This window comes from Pelodiscus sinensis, chromosome 9, assembly GCF_049634645.1.
Source record: "Pelodiscus sinensis isolate JC-2024 chromosome 9, ASM4963464v1, whole genome shotgun sequence".
Lineage (NCBI taxonomy): Eukaryota > Metazoa > Chordata > Testudines > Trionychidae > Pelodiscus > Pelodiscus sinensis.
Genome location: NC_134719.1, coordinates 43,894,247 through 43,915,233, shown reverse-complemented (window position 1 = coordinate 43,915,233; position 20,987 = coordinate 43,894,247). Strand labels below are relative to the sequence as shown.

Sequence of the window (20,987 nt, the reverse complement as noted above, 5' to 3'; positions counted from 1 at the left end):
GCCCCAGCACCTCTGTCAGCTACTCTGGTCATAAATTACTTCTACAACCAACAGTGGAGACAAAATCCAGCATCCAGATTAAAAATGGGATTTACTTGTCTGAATAGTGTCAAACATAAGGGAAAAGATACATTTGTGTAGATCTTCAGTGTTAAGTTTAGTTGTTTTACTTACAGAAACATTAATGTGATAAAAATATGCTGTTTTGTTTATTCAGGAGTTCAAACTTTTGGCAAATGAGCTCATCCAAAGCCAAGCCTTACAACGTATGCAATTTAGACCGCAAAATTATTAATCTAAATGTGCATCAGGAGCAAGGTAGGAGCAAGAGAAAATGCTGTGTGACTCTTTCAATTGTAATCAATAACTAGAAGATTTATTGGGCATTGCATTGGTCTTTAACTCCATTTTTGTTTTTTTGGAAAATAAAATGAAAATGTATATGCTTCATTGAAATCATGGCTCCGGGGTGGGGCTAGAGATGAGGGGTTCAGTGTGCAGGCTGATCTGCAAAGAGAGGACTACTCCATTCCCCTCTCACCACAGCAGCTGGGAGCAGATGAGACGCCCATTCCACGGAGCAACCTCTACCTATGGCGAGCCTGGGCCTGCTGCGGGCAGAGGCTGCTTCGCAGCAGCAGTCCCTATTCGCCTATTTGAAACCATGGGAGGGGTGGGCGGGCACAGCCTGCCCACTTCTCAAAGTCCCTCCTCCAGCCTTGTGGGAGGGATGACTAGACCCAGGGTTCAACTAATGTCGGGGGACAAATAATGACAAAAAGGATCAAGGTGGGAGGGGGCCATAGATTTAAAACAAGGAGACTGGATGGGGACACCGAGCAGAGAACCCTGGACAGCAGTCCCTATTCGCAGGAGGGGTCTGAGCTCCCGGTGGACAGAGGCTGCTGCTGGAGCAGCCTCTGTCTACAGCTAGCTTGGGCTGCCTGAGCAGCCTCTGTCTGCAGTAGCCTGGACTGGTTGCCGTGCCACAAAGCAGCCTCCCCAGCTGCCTCTGTCTGCGGGACGCTCTGTATCAGAAGCAGCAGTGCAGAGCGGCAGGGCAGCTGGTCCATGAGGGGAGCTGGTTTTTAAGCTGGCTCCCCTCATGGACCAGCTCCTGCCTGGCACCCTGCGCTGCTGCCTCTGATACAGAGGCAGCAGTGTAGGGTGGTAGAGAGCTCCCCAGGAGTGGAGCTGTATTGCACTGGCTGCCAGCTTTGACTCCAGGGACTGTAGAATAGTCGACTAACCACCAAAATTTCATGCAGTTAGTCAACTATTCTATTACCTGCTATCTAACATCCCTACTGTATACCAAATTTGGTGGTATTCTCACTGTTCAGGAGGAGTTCTTGAACGAGCAGATGGATACACACAGACAGACAAACTGTCTCAAATATAAAATAGATTTGTGTCATTCCATAACTCAGGTGGAACTCACCAATTATCCAATTCTTTTTTCCCCTATCATTTTAGGAAATATAGCATATCCCTCAGACAGTTTTTGTGGGAGGATGGAAAACTACTCAAATTCATGTGATGCTATTCTACATCCCAAATGGAAAATACATTGCTCAAAAAATGCAAACAAAGAATTTTGTTCCTGTTCTGTCAATAGGTGAGTGTGTGCTAACTATCACTCTAAGTTCCAAGCCAACACAAAACATCAACAAACTTCAAAATAGTGCAGGCGGAGGGGGGGAGAGGGGAACTGTCTCCTTCAGACCATTGTGCCTGTCAGTGCTCATGTATGAACATGTTTATAAACACACACATAAGATTTCTTAAATTATTTGCTGAACAAAGGTGAGGTTAACTTTAAGCATGTGTTTAAGTGCTTTGCTGAATCAGGGTCTTAATGCCATTATCCATGCTATAATCCAAGGTCTAATATGTTTTTTCCCAAGATCAGACTATTTAGCATGGATATATTTCCTATTATGAATAAATTGCTTTACCTCAATTAATAATTTGGCAATATTAATGGCATAGTTTTTTTAAACTTTTCCCACAATTGCTAACATTTAATTCAGATCTAGTAATATTTTTGTTTTTAACATGTAGAAATAAAAAGACAGAGAACAGAAAAACTGAAAATGAAAAGTCAAAATGTGGAAGATATTCGGTCTTCATTCAGGAAAAAGCAGTGGAGCTAGATTTGTCAGGTACTAACCTTCGTATCTAGAGATTGCATACAATGGCCAAAACTGCATATTTAATTACTACTGAGTCCTCATGGCACTTTGATGTCATCTCACAAGATCTGTAGAGAATGAAGATCTTAGTGAACATTTACCAAACTTTACTGACTAGGCTAATAGGACCCCAGTTTCAAACAGGTTTTCTAAAAAGCACCCATGTCATTTCCATGTGTGTACAAAATTCTGTTTCGTTCATGCATGTGCAGGTTTTTGTATATGCTAACTAATGCACTCACAAATTTGGCATATACCTGATAATAGTTAGAACATGTGACCTCTAAAGTGTTTCAGCATTTCTGAGTCAGAGTATCTCCTCCCCCTGAAAAAAGGAAGGATTTTGATGAGACAATCCGTGCCTGGCATCCCCGTTGAGATTATTTCCCACCAGTCTGTTGATGGGAAGGAGGGTGGAAATGCCGTCTTCAAACTTTATGGCCTTGTGGCCTCCCCAGCTCCTTAATAGCAGAGTTCCATCAGAGCCACACTGCCAAAGATGTCCTATACTCCATTGAGCAGGGCAGCTCCCAGATCCCCCCAGAAGTTAACTTCTCTGGGGACAGAGAAGGGACAATGGGCAGTGTTACCTACAGTCAGCCCTACTACACCAGTGACAGGCAACCAAGGCTAGTGAGTCTGTCGTCTCAGTGAGCCGCAAGATTGAAATAAGTCACGTGCACTAACCCAAACTGTTTGGGTATGTCTACACTACCACCCTAGTTCGAACTAGGGTGGTAATGTAGGCAACCGGAGTTGCAAATGAAGCCCGGGATTTGAATTTCCCGGGCTTCATTTGCATCTCGCCGGGCGCCGCCATTTTTAAATGTCTGCTAGTGCGGACTCCGTGCCGTGCGGCTACGCGTGAAACGAGGAGTAACGGTAGTCTGAACTACCTAGTCCGAACTACCTAGTCCGTGCTGCGTGTAGCCGCGCGGCACAGAGTCCGCACTAGCGGACATTTAAAAATGGCGGCGCCCGGCGAGATGCAAATGAAGCCCGGGAAATTCAAATCCCGGGCTTCATTTGCAACTCCGGTTGCCTACATTGCCACCCTAGTTTGAACTAGGGTGGTAGTGTAGACATACCCAAACAGACTAACTTGGCTACCCCCTGAAGCTTCTTGATTGATACTCCTTTCTTATGCCTGTATATTTATACCTGCCTCTGGAATTACCACTACATGCATCTGACGAAGTGGGTCTTTGCCCACGAAAGCTTATGCTCCAATAAATCTGTTAGTCTATAAGGTGCCACAGGACTCCTCGTCGCTTTTGGTGTGAATCAGCTGATTTATGGTACACCAGAAGTGCTGGGAGGGAGAGGGAGGTGTAGGTAAGTGCAGGTTTCCAGTGCACTAGAGTTCTGGAGGAAAGGGGCAGAGAGGGGGTATATGGGGCACACATGTAATCCTGATGGGTTGCCTATGGCCTGTGGACCACCGGTTGCCCGCCACTGCTCTATAGCCTCCCACTGTGGTGCAGTGAAGATTGGTACACTCCACGTGTGACTTGAAAGGTATGAGTTGTTTCTGGGTTTGATTTCAAATCAGAGCATGTGGGCTCGTCCCACCTGAATTCTGGGTTCTCTTTTGCCCCTCTTTTCTCTGTGATGCCTTTCCATTTAGATACATATTGGGAACTGGTACCTTTCACTCTGTTATCTGTACCATTATATGCATCACCTATTACAAGCTGTTAAATGAGGGCCACACTCTCCTCCACTCCCTTTTGTGATTCTCTTGCTTTCCATTGGTTCTGGAGGGGAAGGTCCAGCCTTCAGTGATTTTAAGGAAAAAAGTACTGAGTCTGGTCTGGGACCATTTACCCTAGGTCAGGAAACTAGTCTTGTGAGATCCAAGTTCAGTTCCTAGCTTTAACACAGGCCTCCTTTATGACTTTGTGCAAATCACTGCATCTCTCTGTGCCTCATCTATAAAATGGAGATAATACTTCTCAGAGATGTTGTGAGGAAAAATTCATTAATGTTTGTGAGGTTCTCAAATCCTAGAGTGCTGGAAGCCTGGTGGGTAGCTAGATATAGAGCTGCAGCACTAAGCTTCTGAACTGTAATATGTATTTAAGACCTCTTTGATATAATTTTTTAGGCAGTGATACAGAAGACATCTCATTCTGTGATTCCTTTAATAAGTCACACAATGATGAATTTATGGAACACAGGACTAAAAATTCTAAATCGCATAGAGCAGGATTAAAAGAACAAAGCAAAGGTACAGTGGTTTCATAGCTACTAAAACGTGTATGTGAAAATGTTTGTAGTGTAATTTTGCCTATATCACTTGTTTACAGGTCTCAGCTGGAGATGCAGCTGGGGAAACAAAGATTGGTTTAAACTTGAGAATTATAAAGTATCCGTTCAGTCCTGCACCTTATATATATAGTAGCCCAATGTCTATGACTCTGTAATGCTGAAATGCTGGCTGTTCCCTCCGGGCGGCCCGTGCTGCATGGGGAGTGTGGGGCCAAAACGACCGCTTGCGTCACTTGCTCCCCCTCAGCAGCCCAGCTGAGTGGCACAGAAGTCAGCCGAGCGCCACAGCGGGAAGCGAAGGGGGCGGGGTGGTGATGTGCAGCATGACAGCGGCTCCAGGCCCTGCCCCCTGGCTGTGAATGTCACCGCCCCACACCCCTTCACCTCCCGCCGTGGCACTCGGCTGACTTCTGCGCTGCTCAGCCAGGCTGCCGTGTAGGAGCAAGTGGTGCAAGCGACCGTTTGGGCTCTGCGCTCCCCATGCAGCACGGGGAGTGCAGAGCCCAAACGGTCGTCTGGGCTCCGTGGACCCCAAGTGAGGCAGGAGGGGGAGGAGAAGATAAAGAGAGAGACAGAGAGAGAGGCAGGAGGCAGAGGACAGCTGAGAGGAGAGAGAGAGAGAGAAAGGGAGAGGACAAGGCTGGAGGAGGAGGAGAGAGAGAGAGAGAGAGAGAGAGACACACAGAGCGAGAGACCGGAGGCTCAAGAGAGAAGACTGACATGGAGGAGAGACCTGAAAATCCCGTTTATGACGGGCTAATTGGCTAGTCATATATATAGTAGCCCAATGTCTGAGACTCTAATGCCGAAATGCTGGCTCTTCCCTCTGGGCAGCGCTGTTGCCTCCCTGGCTGTTCCCTCTGGGCGGCACTGCTGCCTGAGTCATGTCCTTCGCCTCCTGCCGTGGCTGACTTCTGCACCGCTCAGCCAGGCCGCCGCGGGGGGAGCAAGCAGCGCAAGCAGCTGTTTGGTGGCCGCGGTCCCCAGCAGCACCCCCATGCTGCATGGGGAGCACAGGGCCCAAACAGCCACTTGTGCTGCTTGCTCCCCCAGAGCAGCCCAGCTGAGTGGCGCAGAAATCAGCCAAGAGCCACGGGGGCAGGGCGGTGACGTACATGGCCAGGGGACAGGGCCTGGACAAGCATCCTTGATGGAGACAGAGGAGCGCGGAGGGAGAGTGAGAGGCAGGAGGGGGAGAAGAGAAAGAGAGAGACAGAGAGAGAGGCAGAGGGCAAAGGAGAGCTGAGAGGGAGGGGGGAGGCAGCAGGAGGAGGGGAGAGAGAGAGAGAGAGAGAGAGAGAGAGAGAAAGAGACCTGGAGCGAGAGACCGGAGGCTTAGGAGAGAAGACTGACGTGGAGGAGAGATCTGAAAATCCCGTCTTATGACGGGCTAATTGGCTAGTGTAGAAATAAAAACCTCAGTTCAACTCATAAGTATAGTGTGTTGCAGAAAAGTTTACAAGCCACAAGTTAAGCTTTGTATGGCACAAAGCCAACCTACACATACCAGCATTGAGGGGAAGGGCCACAGAAGTCCATGGAGTTACACTTACACCAGTACACAAATCTGGCATAGTATATAGACCGAGAGTGGGAAAGATTGGCAAATCCAAAGATTTATGCACACAAGCGAGTTGCTCTTTGAGTTCTGTCCATGTAGTTCTGTACTTGCAGGATACGCATGCATGCTCAGTGCCAAACTAGAATTCTGTAACAAAATAGAATCTTTTGGGCTCACACACCTACTCCCATTTGTAAATGGAAATTACTTAATGTAACTGGAGGCTCTTTGACATATGTGGAATACACATAGGGACCAGCACTTGAAGAACTAACTCTTCTGTTTCAAAGCTACATCCACAGTGGAACTGTCCAGTTTTCACTTGGGGCAGGATGACATTTCCAATTTTCCACCAACGTCTTCAAAATACTGAAGTTGCAGGTAGCACTATGCTAGCTGTCACTTGCTTTGGACCACCCATGCAGTGTGGTCTAGAGAAATGAACAAGAATTCCTCAATTCTTGTGCTACCCCTGCCATTATCTTGTATTACCTTCAGCAAGTCAAAGAGAGCCTAGTTTTCAGAAATGTTGAGCACCCGCAACAGCCTCCAAAGTCTCTCAAATATCTGCCTCAGTTTCGCAGCATACAATAGAAATAATGGAACAGGTTAGACCTCCCTCATCCAGCACCCTTGGACCTAGCCGGGTCCAAACAAAGGGATTTGCCAGACCAGGGGAGGTCCTTCCCAATATGGTCCACACTGTCCTGCTGCCCCTGGGTAGGGCTCCAGCCCGGCACCGCTGCTGCCTGCCCAGTCATGGCTCCCCAAGCTGGAGCTCCCTAGCTGCTGCTGCTGGACCTGGAGCTGTGCAGCCGGAGCTCTGCAGCCAAGGCTGGAGCTCTGCAGCCGTTCCCAGACCCCAAGCTCCACACCCAGAGCTCCGCCGCCACTGCTGGACCCCAGTTCCATGGCCAGGGCTGGAGTTCCCTGGCTGCGGCCGGGGCCAAAGCTCCACGGCCACTGCCGACCCAATACCTCCCAGCCACAGGGAGAACTCTCTGCTGTTCCGCCTGCCCCACTGTGTCCCTCCCTACATGAGGCTCTCAGGTGAGTCACTCCCTCCCCCCCACTCTGCTGCGCTCCTACCCCATGTCCCGACCTCCCTATACCTGGACTCTGTGGTCCAGGAACATCCCTGGTCCTGCTGGACCACGGATGTTGCCGGACCAAAGAGTCCCAGTTAAGGGAGGTACAGTCTGTATGTGCATGTTTTACAGTGCCAGAGAATATAAATTAGCTAATATTGGTACGTGTTAATTGGAAAGTAAAATGTTGTGTGTTTCATTGTACTAATGTATTCATTGTTATACTGCAAAATTGTAATTATAGTATGCTCTCTCAGCAGCCTTACAATACAGAGATTGGAATGCAAATTTCTGTACTAGTTGTCAAAGAAACAAATGTATCAGGGAATCTGACAAGGATAATATTGGTAAATGAGCCCAAACTATCAGTCTTTATTGTATTAAAATATTTTGCTTGGCAATTATGCTTTAGAGATCATGTGCAAGCTTATTAAAGACATGTTTTATAGCCAGTTGAATGAAATGTACAACAGTAAATGGAAGTCTGATCTGAACAAGGAATGGATTTGGCTAAGGAGGGGAAAGCAAGGAAGAGAGCTCAATATTCCGAAACTCTGCTGAATGATGATATGAGAAGCAAACATTGTACTTGGGGAGGTTGAGAGAGGCATCTAGGGCTCGGCTATTTTTTATCCTCAATGCAGGATTCCACAATGCTTTACAAGCTATGTACATAGACTACCAATTAAATGTACTTTGATATTTCATAGTACATTGGAAAAGAATGTCACATTGATAACCAGTAACAATCTAGGATGGTTTTCCCTCTCTGGTATAACTTCCAATTAGTGAGTAGGTACCTCCAAACATTATTAACTTATTCAAATTGCTAAAATATGGGCACACCTTTCCATTTTCCTGTTTGATATTTAGGGGACCTCTTATATCTCTATAAAGAGCATGAGGGAAGGGAGCTGTTAACGAGACGGGCCTGACTTCCACAGCTGATACTTAGCACACATTATAAAAGGCAGAAGAGATGTATGAAGTATATTGGGGACAGAAGAAGAAAAGACTAGGGAAAAAATAAGAGAGGCGGATCAAGATATTTCTCCTCTAGCCTTTCTTTCCTTGCCATTTATTTAAATTTCCTCTTGACCTTTTTACTGTGTTCCTCCTTCTCTGTCTTTAGTCTTTTCAGGATTTATTATCCTTCTCAAATCTGTTTTCTGAAGCAATCGTGCAGTATAGGATTTATTCCTACAGATGATGATGACACATTTACATACAGTATTTCCAACATCAAATATTTAAAAATTATGAGTCAGGTCACCCTGAAAATGCTTGAGATTTTTTAAAATGCAATTTGGGTTCTTTTGTCTTCTGATTTTGAAGCATTAAGGGTGCACTTAAGTCACACTATCATTCTGTTCTCCACAATTAAAAGGGTTAAAAGGTAACTTTTAAGTGAATTCTGAGATTCTCAAGTATTCAAAAAAACTTCTGCAACCAAGGCTTTAAGACAAACAGCAATCATGATAAAAACATGATAAAATTATGAGTTGGCAACACAGCATGTTTAAAGAATGTTGGGTTCATTTGTTAAATTGATTTAGTAAAGAAATACTTTTTTGAATATTTTTGTTTGTATTTTTTTTAATGAAAATTAGAACTAGGGTGGGCATTTTCAGTGGAGATATTTCTATAGTGATCCCATTGACTGGAGCTGCTGAGTTAGCAAAAGATCCTAAGATCTTGTTAAAATTCACCTTGGGTTGAAGAATATTTAGTATTTAACTATACCTCATAGGGAAGTATGGCATCAAGATTGTATGATACTCTCTGGTAACATACCTAAGAACTGTCTCTGATCTTTTAATGTTATGTGTAATTACTGTGTTATGTAATTCCATGCCTATTTGTCTGTTCCATTACTGTAGTTATCCACGGTAACTGATCATACACACCAGCCAATTCTGTCATTTGTACTAAAAACAAGAAAGTATAGTTTTCTATGTATCTGTTACATTTTGTTTAATTATGGACTCCAAAATTTCAGCTTCTTCATTCAAGAAAAAAATTGCTGCCAAAAGTGTTTATAAAAGTACACAACCAGAGCAATTTGTATATGAACTTTCTGACAAGTAAGTGTTACCAGTAGCTTTATATAAATTATTACCACAGAAAATGTTATTATTGACGATAGCGTGGGCCTAAATCACTGATGTCGTAAGTGGGCACAACTCCATGCATATGTAATACTATAATACATATTAAAATAGTAGTAATTAATAAAAGTAAACTATATAATGTAATGTAAATTTTGAACAGATTTTATGAGATTTTTCAATTATCATGGAAGAACTAGAAATTTAGCCAATTCTCTTAGGGCATGTCTACACAGCAGGGCTTACCTCAAAATAAGCTATGCAAATTGAACTACGTCAATTGCATAGCTTATTTTCAAATTGTGAGCATCTACACAGCATTTATTTCAAAATAGAGCACTCTTCCGCCAACTTCCCTTACTCTTTGTACAATGAGGGTTACAGGAGTAAGAAGTAAGAAATCCTCCAGCTTAACAGCATTTCAACATTATTTCAAAGTAATTGCCTGCTGTGTAGATGCAGACTAAGTTACTTCAAAATAACACTGCTGTGTAGAGATACCCTTAGTGTAGTATCCAATCAAGAAGTCTCTTTTCAAATGTGTCATTATCATTCCAGATAACAAGCCTGGCAGTGACAGCCCTGTTTTCTGTAACAATACTGATATTGCAGTACCATTATTTATCTCAGAAATGTTTTTATTTTACTTGTTATGAATATTAAATGATATCTGGAGTGTCTGAAGTAGGGCAGGTTCTTAATTACAGTGTTAACAATGTGTGAAGGTAGGGAAGATGGCAAAAAAATTAAATACATAAAAAGCTTCTCCCTGGCCCTTCCAGAGCAGACAGTAAGTTCTAGTGAGGGTATTTGCAATGATTCCTTGCCCCTTCAATGAAGGTTTGTTTGTCTGTGACTAAGACATATGTTATAAATGTCATACTAACTATGCAGTTATATTTTGATTACAAAAAATGAGGAACTCTACTGAAATTAGGATACAAGGATGCTAAAAAGTTATAGACCATGAACACAAATTGTTTACACATATTTTTTGTTTTGTAACTATAAAATATTTTTGTTAATTTTATATATTACCTTCTAGATTCAACTTAGAGATTCCCAAAACCTGCTGCTCAAAGATGCATGATACAATTATCTTTTCACCTCAGTACCTACCTAGCAGAAAGGTTTATGAAAGTAAATCAATGATAGGTATCAGAAACAGACAGACCAATGATACTGACACAAAGGTAAGAATTTAGATTGTGATTTTAAATGCTTGAGTGACATAGAAGCAACAAGTCCCACTTTGTGTCACTTTTGAAAATCCTACGAATAGATGCTAATGATTATACTTTAACTTGTCTTGCATTCAGTGCCTTTTGGGGTGCTGCTTCTGAGGGCAGGTCTACACTATGGTGCAACGTCAACCTCAGGCACACAACTCCAGCTATGTGAATAGTGTAGCTGGAATTCACATACCTTAGACAGAGTTGCCACGGGATCGCCACTGATGGAAGTTGAAGGGAGAAGATCTCCCATCGACTCCCGTTTAGGATGTTAAAATGCGGGTAATGTGTAAACATGTAACTGCTGAAAAACTCTGTGGTTACACGCTCCCAGCAGGCACCAGCTGCTGCACCATGCTGCTGCCTCTGTATCAGTGGCTCCCACCTGCAGCCCTGCTCCTGGAGAGTTGGTTGCTGCTTCTGCATCAGTATCAGAGTCACCAGTGCACACTACTCCCCTTATACTTCTCTTTCCATTGGAGTACCAGAGTCTACAAGAATGCAATTAGCAATTTAGTGCCTCCTTAATAGACCCACTAAATTGACCCTCAGAGGATTGATCACCACAGTGCTAATCTTCCAGAAAGTGTAACCCTGTCCTGAAATACAAAGCACAGAACTTGCTACTTAGGTAGATAGGAGGCAAAGGTGACTGTAAGCCACTTTCGCATTTCCCTGATCTAGGGCTGCTTTGTGGCCTACAGTGTAATTTGCACAGCCCTTGAGGCCTGTCTAAACTACAGCAGTCTCTCTGGGATATCCACAATCTCCAATAAGCTATGTATAGATCTTCTCCCTCTGCACACCTCTCTCTCCCTCAGCATACCTCCTACCCTAGGATTTGGGAGAAGACCCTTGGAAGGCACTCTTAAGCTGTTGATTGCAACACCTGCAATTGTAGATACAGGGATTTTAGGGGTCCTTTTACACAAAATAAAGGGGATAAACCTGGAGCAGAGATCCCATCCCAGCTGTTGATTTATGTACCACAAGCTAAAGAGCAGTCACACTTTAGACACCTCATGCACCAGACAGTAGCCCTGGGTAGTTCCTAAATACCACACTGATGCAGTGGGAAAAAGGATACTTTATAGGGCTAGTCTTATGTAAACTCCTGGGTGTGAACCTGAATGGCCTCAGTTCTAGTCCCTACAATCCATGTCAGATCTCATTCAGGGCCCCTTTCTGTTGTCCTATCTATTGTCCATAAATGCTGATGCACCATGCTTCTCGACTAGAGAACTGCTGGCTCCTATTAACAGCTTGTGTGTCTCTACTCAGCTTTTCACCATATCCTTCACAGCCAAGTTCTCAACTACTGCCCCCAGCAGCCTACTCTCACCATCAGGTTCAGTCAGATGGCTCTCTTTTTGAACCAGATATTCACAAGAGCTCTGGTTGTTGCTGCTTTTTCCTGTTCCTCAGCTCTCAAATGCTTAACTAGGTCTCCGTTCCTTCCAAAATGTTCTAGTTCTCCACACACATTTTGGTGCAATTAAGGAATTCATTTAATCAAGATAATTGATGTTTCAGACTTTAAAAATGTCATTTGAGAATATATTTTTCTAACCTCGGCACTGTAGAACTACAAAAAGTATTATCTTAGATACTCTCAGGGGCTACGGCTACACTAGCATGATTTTCCGGAAATGCTTTTAACGGAAAAGTTTTCCATTTTCGGAAAAGCACGTCTAGATTGGCAGGATGCTTTTCCGCAAAAGCACTTTTTGCGGAAAAGCGTCTGTGGCCAATCTAGATGCGCTTTTCTGCAAAAATGCCCCAATCACCATTTTCGCGATAGGGGCTTTTTTGCGGAAAACAAATCTCTGCTGTCTACACTAGCCCTTTTGTGCAAAAGTTTTTCGGAAAAAGACTTGCCTGAACAGGAGCAGCATCTTACATGAGATCATCAGTGCTTTTGCGGAAATTCAAGTGGTCAGTGTAGACAGCTGGCAAGTTTTTCCGCAAAACAGATGATTTTGCGGAAAAACTTGCCAGCTGTCTACACTGGCCACTTGAATTTGCGCAAGAACACTGACGATCTAATGTAAGATTGTCAGTGTTCTTGCGCAAATACCATGACTCTCCCGTTTGGGAAAAAGCCCTCTTGCACAAATGCTTTTGTGCAAGAGGGCCAGTGTAGACAACCGAGAACCGTTTGGCGCAAAAAAGCCCAGGTAGTGAAAATGGCGATTGGGGCTTTCTTGCGCAAAACTGCGTCTAGATTGGCACGGACGCTTTTCCGCAAAAAGTGCTTTTGCGCAAAAGCATCCGTGCCAATCTAGACGCTCTTTTCCGCAAATGCTTTTAACGGAAAAACTTTTCCGTTAAAAGCATTTGCGGAAAATCATGCCAGTCTAGACATAGTCCCTGTGTCTTAATGGTGGGTATGTCATACAATAGCTTTTTAAGCAACAGAAGCAGGGAACATTTGTCAAATGTTTACTGCAATTAACATTGTACGCATTACTTCAGGAGTGGCTTTAGTATGGCTTCATGAGTATATTTGCACACACACAAATCATGAAATCAAAAAGCCCAATGTACACTTCTTTGAGTCTGGTGCAGAGAGGAGGCATGGTGGTCAATTTTAGAGCAAGCTTGCTCCACAGTGGCAACTGCTGTGGTATGGGACTCTGCCCAGCTCCTTCTCTGTTTTGCTATCTGGAATTGCAACACCACTCAGGTCTGGCTCTGTAGGCTGCTGGTGGTCGGTGAGGGCAGGGGCTTGTTCTCTAGCTACTGGAGACGGGTCTGGGTCTGGATGATGGTACGGGGGTTTGGTTAGTGCCCACTGTTTAGTATAGTGCACCTCTTGAATAAGGAGGCTACATTAGCCTTTACTAATCCTCCTCCTTTTGTTATTAGTGTCTGAGAACTACCCTTCTTTATGCTATGGAAGAGTGACATAACCCAAAGCTGGTATTCTCCAGTACACACCCTTCTCTCCAACTCTGCATAACTTTCTTGGAAACAGCTTTATAGGTGACTATAGGATGGGCTACACACAGAAGAATACAAGCCCCTCCCCTGGCCAAAACCAAACACACCCAACTTGCAGCATTTTTTTAAAATACTGAGGGTAGAATTATTGAATGTCCCTTCCCATTCTTTGTGTTTTGGAACATTAAGCTTTAAAGTATGTATATTATCACAGAAAGTAAGTAACTATCCAACAATATGTTTTATGTCCAACAGATTTTAAACTCTACTTTGGATCATGCCATCCAGACTGCAACCTGTTTAAAGAAAACTACGGAGCGAATGATGCAAGTAGTTGCAGAAGATCTAGCTAAAGTCAAAACTCATCGAAGTAAGCAGTTTAACTGGTCCATTTCAAACATTTGAATGTGTATCAGTTAAAATGTAGAAACAGAACTCTAACTGTAAAAAAAATGTGGATTAACAAATAGCACAAAAGTTAAGAACAGCTGACCTCCTGCGGGTGGTATTAGCAACAATTTAAGATCAAAAGAACAAATTGGAGAGCCCAGTGTATAGGCCAAGATCTCTTGAAACTTGTAATATCTATTAGTGAAGAATGGCTGGACAGTAGACTTCCCTCAGCCTTCAGGTATGGTTACATAGATCAATTCTATAAAGAACTCTAGTGTCTAAACTGTGTAATTTAGAGCCAGGAAGATAACATCTCATCCGTCACTAACACACTGCATGCTCTCAGCACAATCCAGCTCTGTATCCTGGTTGGTACTGGACATCACAAAGGGAAACAACTGAACCTCATTGTTCACAGGTAATTTTTTTCAACAAGTTTTAGCTGTGACATTCATTCACTTTTGGAAGGACATATTCAAAGAAGAGTTTGTATTGTTAAATATACCCTTTAGTAAATTGTCTTTCAGCACCCCCGTTTATACTCCAAAATGTCACAGTATCTGTTGGATTTGGCCTTCATAATACAGCTAATAGCTGAAGTTTTGTATTTCAGCATTATGAATAAAAAATGTCAAACAGGGCTAAACTCCTTTAATGCCTATAAGGAAATTTGTCACTAGAATTGATTGTATATGTATTCTAAAATTCAGTGAGTAGTTTAGTTCAAACTTGGTGCTTAAGGACCAATTACACACATCAGACACTATTAGCATCCTTTTTTATAACCTCATACTTTAGGGAGAGGACACGTATTTGATTACTTCAAAATATGCAGGAGTCTTATTACTATCCTCGAAGATTGTGACCTCAGTAAAAAAAAACCTCACACAAGGGCATGGCATACTAAGAAATACTTGGAAGAAGATTACTTTCTTTTCACCCTCTAGAAATCGTTTAGCTATCTGACGAGTGCTGATCTATACAATGTCCCATAAGACAGTGAGATACTTTGCATAAATTGTGACTTTTACACACATCACTATGGATCTAAAATTGTTGATGTCCGCAACCCAACATCATTGTACTAAAGCCATAGTATCCAACATGCTAGCCACAACTAGTGGCTATTTGGCCAGTTGCGTGTGGGGTAGTTCACTTTAGCAGTAGGCACCATAGTTGCAACTAGGGATGATAGATGTAGGGTAACTATAGTCATGTACCCACATGAAAATATAGCGGTTACACAACTATTTGATAGTCCACAAGGGTGGGGCCAGCAGCCAAGGCACTCCCAGCCTCACTACCAGAGAGCCCCCTGCCACCACATGCTAGGAATGTTAAATTTAGATTAATTGGCTAATTGAATAGTCAATGTAATTTGCATAGACTATTCAATTAGTCAATAAGTGCACCTCCACCCTTTGAAGTGTAGCAACAGCCCCAGGGTTGTTGCTACACTTCAAAACGCAAAAGTGCTCCCAGCAGCGTTTCAAAGATGGAGTGCCACATGCAGCCCAGGGTCAGTGGGGGAATCCTCAGCTGGCCTCAGTCTCTACATGGTGCTGCTGCTTTGAAGCATCCCCTTCTCTTCCTACCCCTTGCTGCATCTGATAGTGAGGGAAAGCAGTCAAATATGGTGTTTGTGGTGAGCTGGCTTTTAAGCCAGCTCCTTACAGACACTGGCAGCCACTCTGTCCTCTCCCCCCACTGCCTCTGATACAGAGGCAGCAAGGGCAGGGAATGAGTGTAGGGGCGGGGAATGCATGTAGTCAACAAGATTGATAAGCCTAGGCTTACCATATAGTCTACATGACCTCCCTAATGACTACTGTTTCAGAACTGGTTGAACACCATGGGACTAAAGTGTGGGCTCTAGGGTGTGACTGAGGATGAGAGCTTCAGCTTTCAGGTGGGGGGGAGGAGGCCAGGAAGAGCCTCCAGTGGCTCCCGGTCAGCAGTGCAGAGGAGGTACTAAAGCCCTGGCCCTGCAGAACATGCTGCATCCCAGAAGCAGCCAGCAGCAGGTTCTAGCCCAGGTCAGGAGCAGTGAATAGAGTCCTGTTCACTCTCCTCCCCCCCCCCCCCCCCCACATACCCCTAGGAGCTGGACATTCTTCTGGCCACTTCTGAGGCACAGAGCAGCCTGCCTCCGAGGACGGGCAGGTAGCCTGCCTTAGCATTTCCACTGATCACCCTGCAGCAACTAGACCCAATACCTAACATTCCGTGACCCAGTACTGTCTCCCAACCTGCACAGTTTGAAGACCATGTGCCTGGTAAAGCTAAGCAATTTAAAAATAATTCAGTTTGCATGTAATGCAACATGAGAAAAAACATGACAAACTAATAGAGGCAGCAAGTGGGGGGGATGTGACTGATGTTTTGATTATCCAATAAGCATTTGCTTATCAGATAGCCAACTGGTCATTCACATCTAGTTACAGCACTCCTGTTTTAAAAATATCAAGATTTATCAATGTTAAGGAACAGGAAATTGATTGAATCATGTTTTTTCCACTTATATTTCAATTAATTTTTCTAAAGCAAGGTTCATTCCTGTTTAATTTAGTTGCAAAACATTATATAGCTTTTTGATTATATTACAGGCCTACATAATATTGATACATTTATTCAGATTAATTTTTACATTATAAAAAAGGGGAAAGTTAATTTACTAGCTTTACAGGCAGTCCCCGGGTTACATGGATCCGACTTACAACGGATCCCTACTTACAAACGGGGTGAGGCAACCCCGCACTAGCTGCTTCCCCCCAGCAGACCAGGGAGATGCGAAGCTAGCACCCCCCCTCCCCCCCCAGACGACTAGGGAGACGTGGAGCGGCTTTTCTCAGCAGACACCTCAGCTTGAGAATAAAGGACTGAGGGAAGTGAAGTGTGGGAGAATAAAACTGAGCTCTGGAGAAATGGTTGGCTAGAGTATCCCCTACAATATGTACCAGTTCCGACTTACATACAAATTCAACTTAAGAACAAACCTACAGTCCCTATCTTGTACATAACCCGGGGACTGCCTGTATTTCACTCTGGATTTTGTGTCAAGCTATAACTGGAGAGAAACTGGAATTTAAAAAGTGCTCGTATAGTTACATTAAAAACTAGGGAAAGATGATTGTTTGTTTTTAAACAAAACATCAGCTTTAAATGCAAAGGCAGCATTAATTATAGTGAATGAACTGAGACTGTTTCCAATCTTAGAGCCAGGTTTTCAAAGATATTTTAGGTTTCTAAAAGATGTAGATAGGCACCTTGCGGGATTTTGTTTTTGAAGTGTCAAGGCACGTTCAGTGCCTAACTCCTATTTAAAAACAATGGAAATTTGGTTGAAAATCTGGCCCCATTTCCTTGAATCTTGAACAAGGTGGAAAAGGAAACAAGCATTTCTTCTATTTTTTCCCACTTTGAATGAACGAGATCAAACGAAGACATATTCCTTCTGTACCTGCTAACTAAAAAGTGAAACCAGAAGTAAAGCTTTTCTGCACAAAGGAAACAAAGTATTGGACGTCTGGAAAAATATAAATACAATAGCAGTATTTGCGCCACTATAATAATTGAAAATATTTAATTCAGTTCAATGACGACATTATTGTTGAGCTGATCTCTCATTCATCAAAATCTGAGAGTTCCGATTTTGCATTTTTATTACATAAAAATGGCCGTAATGGGTCAGACCAAAGGTCCATCTAGCCCAGTAGCCTGTCTGCCAACAGTGGCCAGTGCTAGGTGCCCAAGAGGGGGTGGGCCGAAGACAATGATCAAGCCATTTGTCTCATGCCATCCATCTCCAGCCTCTGACAAACAGAGGCCAGGAACACCATTTCTATCCCCTGGATAATAGCCTTTTATGGACCTAAGCTCCATTAAATTATCTAGCTTCTCTTTAAACTCTGTTATAGTCCTAGCCTTCACAGCTTCCTCTGGCAAGGAGTTCCACAGGTTGACTACGCGCTGTGTGAAGAAGAACTTTCTTTTATTAGTTTTAAACCTGCTACCCATTAATTTCATTTGGTGTCCTCTAGTTCTTCTATTATGGGAACTAATAATTTATTCACCCGCTCCACACCACTCATGATTTTATATACCTCTATCATGTCCCCCCTCAGTCTCCTCTTTTCTAAACTGAAAAGTCCCAGTCGCTTTAGCCTCTCTTTGTATGGGACCTTTTCCAAACCTAATCATTTTAGTTGCCCTTTTCTGAACACTTTCTAAGGCCAAAGTATCTTTCTTGACATGAGACCACATCTGTACACAGTATTCAAGATGTGGGTGTGCCATAGTTTTATACAGGGTCAGTAAGATAGAAAATAAGACACTATCCCTTCCTTAATTCCTAACATCCTATTTGCCTTTTTGACTGCCACTGCACACTGTGTGGAAATTTTCAGAACTATCCATGATGACTCCAAGATCTCATTCCTGATTTGTTGTAGCCAAATTAGCCTCCCATCATACTGTACTTATAGTTGGGGTTATTTTTTCCAGTGTGCATTACTTTACACTTATCCACGTTAAATTTCGTTTGCCATTTTGTTGCCCACTCACTCCGTTTGGTAAGATCTTTTAGAAGTTCTTCACAGTCTGCTTCTGTCTTGACTATCCTAAACCGTTTAGTATCATCCGCAAACTTTACCACCTCACTGCTTACCCCTTTCTCCAGATCATTTATGAATAAGTTGAACAGGATTGGTCCCAGGACTGACCCTTGGGGGACACCACTAGTTACCCCTCTCCATTCTGAAAATTTACCATTTACTCCTACCCTTTGTTTCCTGTCTTTTAACCAGTTCTCAATCCATGAAAGGACCTTCCCTCTTATCTCATGGCAATGTAATTTACACAAGAGCCTTTGGTGAGGGACCTTGTCAAAGGCTTTCTGGAAATCTAAGTATATCTACTGGATCTCCCTGGTCTGCATATTTGTTAACCCCTTCAAAGAACTCTAATAGATTAATAAGACATGATTTCTCTTTATAGAAACCATGTTGACTTTTATCCAACAAATTATGTTCTTCTACATGCTTCACAATTTTATTCTTTACTATTGTTTCGACTAATTTGCCCGGTACTGAAGTTAGACATACCGGTCTGTAATTGCCAGGATCGCCTCTAGAGCCCTTTTAAAATATTTTATTACAGTAATATACTTAAGTTCTATGTAAAGGAGATGTTCCTTTTAAAAATAGCCCTGTTTAAAATTAGATTTTGAAATTGACAGCCTACGTTCATCATGGTTTTCTCTACCCGGACAAACTGTTCACATGACATGAACAAACAAGCAGGGACAAGGGGGAATAAGAGACGACTCACTTGATCTCCCTTTTTATTGCCACTGCATTACAAACTTTGCTCTTAAGTCTTTGGTGGCACCACAAAATCTATGTTAGATTTACCCACGAAAGCACATGATACTATATATTTGTTAGTCTGTAAGGTGCTAAAGAATAACTCTTTTAAAGTTAGAGAGTCACACCGCTGCCCCTCAGTCTGCATTAGATGAGTTCATTAGCAACTAAATATACAAAATAGATGTACTATACACATAACAGTGGAAAAGTTTAGTAAATAAAAGCTGGCTATTTGTTTTTGTGAGCAACACAGAAGAATGTCCTAATGAGCATTGTTAGTGCACTGAATCATTTCAAAAGATGAACGAGCACATTTCCAGAGTTCTTTATTGAAATAAAACCATTTTTTTTTTTATTTTAGTACTTCCATGATGAATTCCCCTCCTCTCAATCTATAAGCAGAAAGCACCAGGGTAGTATTTTGCCCTATTTTTTCACAAAACAATGTACATTTCCATTTCTTAATATAAATTGTTTTAATTGAATTTTACATATCGCAAGGGACATTGAACATATGTGAAATAATCTTACCATTCACTTATGCACAGCTTTTGCTTCTGAAGCATCTATATTTAAGTCTAGGACACTGTCAGTTTCAGAAAGCCTCTCTCGTTTCCTGTATAGAAAGTTTTCATAATTACTGAAAAAATCATTTTTTTATATAAATAAAATGATTTTCAGTAATTATATATACACAAACATGATGATTTTTAAATTCTCCATAATTTGTTAGTGTGCAAGTTTCAGAAAGCATTTTACAGTGAAATGTTGTCTATACCCCATATAATATAAAACAAGATGTTTGATACTTTTCCTCCTCTTCATGCCCCTTACTCAAAAAAGAAAAGCAGCACATTTAAATTATACAAAGATGCTCGATTAGTTGACGGTCTACATTGTCCCAAATACATCACTGGAAAAAAGTTAATTCCATAAAAATATTTACATGTTATTTATATTAACATCTCTTTTTAGTTAGTCATCACTAAAATAAAAGTGCTTGAACATTACTGTTTCTCTTCATCCTTAATGCAAATTGTATCCTTTGGTTTATTAAGCATCTTCACATCATCCAGCAGTCTTTTGGGTGTCAAAATATGAGTGGAACCTGGTAAAAGAAATATACTTTTAGGTAGACGAAGTTAACTATGCATGGTTCACTACCAAATCAAAATTGCGTGTTAAATGTTTATTGTACCTTTCATATATTAGTTTAAAATGCTTTAAGGATTTTGATGCAGTGATTATGGAAGCAAATGCTCCTCTCAGTCCCAAAACAGGAGATGGCTTTGACTGCATTAGCAGGAGAAAAAAAATCTTCAAGGATTCCATTCTGCCTCTCCTCCCCCACCCCGGGGGGTTGAGGAATGCAGAATCAGCACCTAATAGGGTTGTTCTATGCTCTTCCATATAGCCTGTTTGCTTCTGCATACGCATAAACCTTTCCCCCTGCCCAGTGCTACCAATCTGAACACCAGGGCTGTGTCTACACTGGCACCCTTTTCTGTAAAAGGGATGCTACTGAGAGACTTCGGAATTGAAAATTCCGCAGGGGATTTAAATATCCCCCGCGGCATTTGCATGAACATGGCTGCCGCTTTTTTCTGGCTCGGGGTTTTGCAGGAGAAAAGTACCAGTCAAGACTGGCGCTTTTCTCTGGCAAAACCCCGAGCCGGAAAAAAGCGGCAGCCATGTTCATGCAAATGCCGCGGGGGATACAGGCAGTCCCCGGGTTACGTACAATATAGGGACTGTAGGTTTGTTCTTAAGTTGAATCTGTATGTAAGTCGGAACTGGCGTCCAGATTCAGCCGCTGCTGAAACTGACCAG

The 20,987-nt window shown here is 42.7% G+C and overlaps 2 protein-coding genes across 4 annotated transcripts in view; one reads left to right on the top strand and one right to left on the bottom strand.

Moving 5' to 3' along the window:
• The window catches only part of AKNAD1 (AKNA domain containing 1), a 28,737-nt gene extending 14,934 nt beyond the window's left edge, over nucleotides 1-13,803 (top strand). Inside the window, 10 exon segments of the mRNA XM_075936661.1 lie at nucleotides 218-318; nucleotides 1,477-1,618; nucleotides 2,065-2,165; nucleotides 4,303-4,425; nucleotides 4,505-4,605; nucleotides 5,869-5,896; nucleotides 7,376-7,462; nucleotides 9,115-9,199; nucleotides 10,269-10,416; nucleotides 13,654-13,803. Coding sequence (XP_075792776.1) covers nucleotides 218-318; nucleotides 1,477-1,618; nucleotides 2,065-2,165; nucleotides 4,303-4,425; nucleotides 4,505-4,605; nucleotides 5,869-5,896; nucleotides 7,376-7,462; nucleotides 9,115-9,199; nucleotides 10,269-10,416; nucleotides 13,654-13,803 — 1,066 coding nt within the window.
• The window catches only part of STXBP3 (syntaxin binding protein 3), an 86,674-nt gene continuing 67,797 nt past the window's right edge, over nucleotides 2,111-20,987 (bottom strand). For 2 of the 3 annotated variants that reach the window (XM_025189410.2, XM_025189408.2), the window contains 2 exons: nucleotides 20,169-20,265; nucleotides 19,467-19,773 (listed from right to left, as the gene is read on the bottom strand). In XM_025189410.2, coding sequence (XP_025045195.1) covers nucleotides 19,692-19,773; nucleotides 20,169-20,265 — 179 coding nt within the window. In that variant the 3' untranslated portion in view covers nucleotides 19,467-19,691. Of the gene's footprint in view, nucleotides 2,264-19,466; nucleotides 19,774-20,168; nucleotides 20,266-20,987 lie in introns of those variants that run through there. The other variant, XM_025189409.2, reaches the window with a different exon arrangement.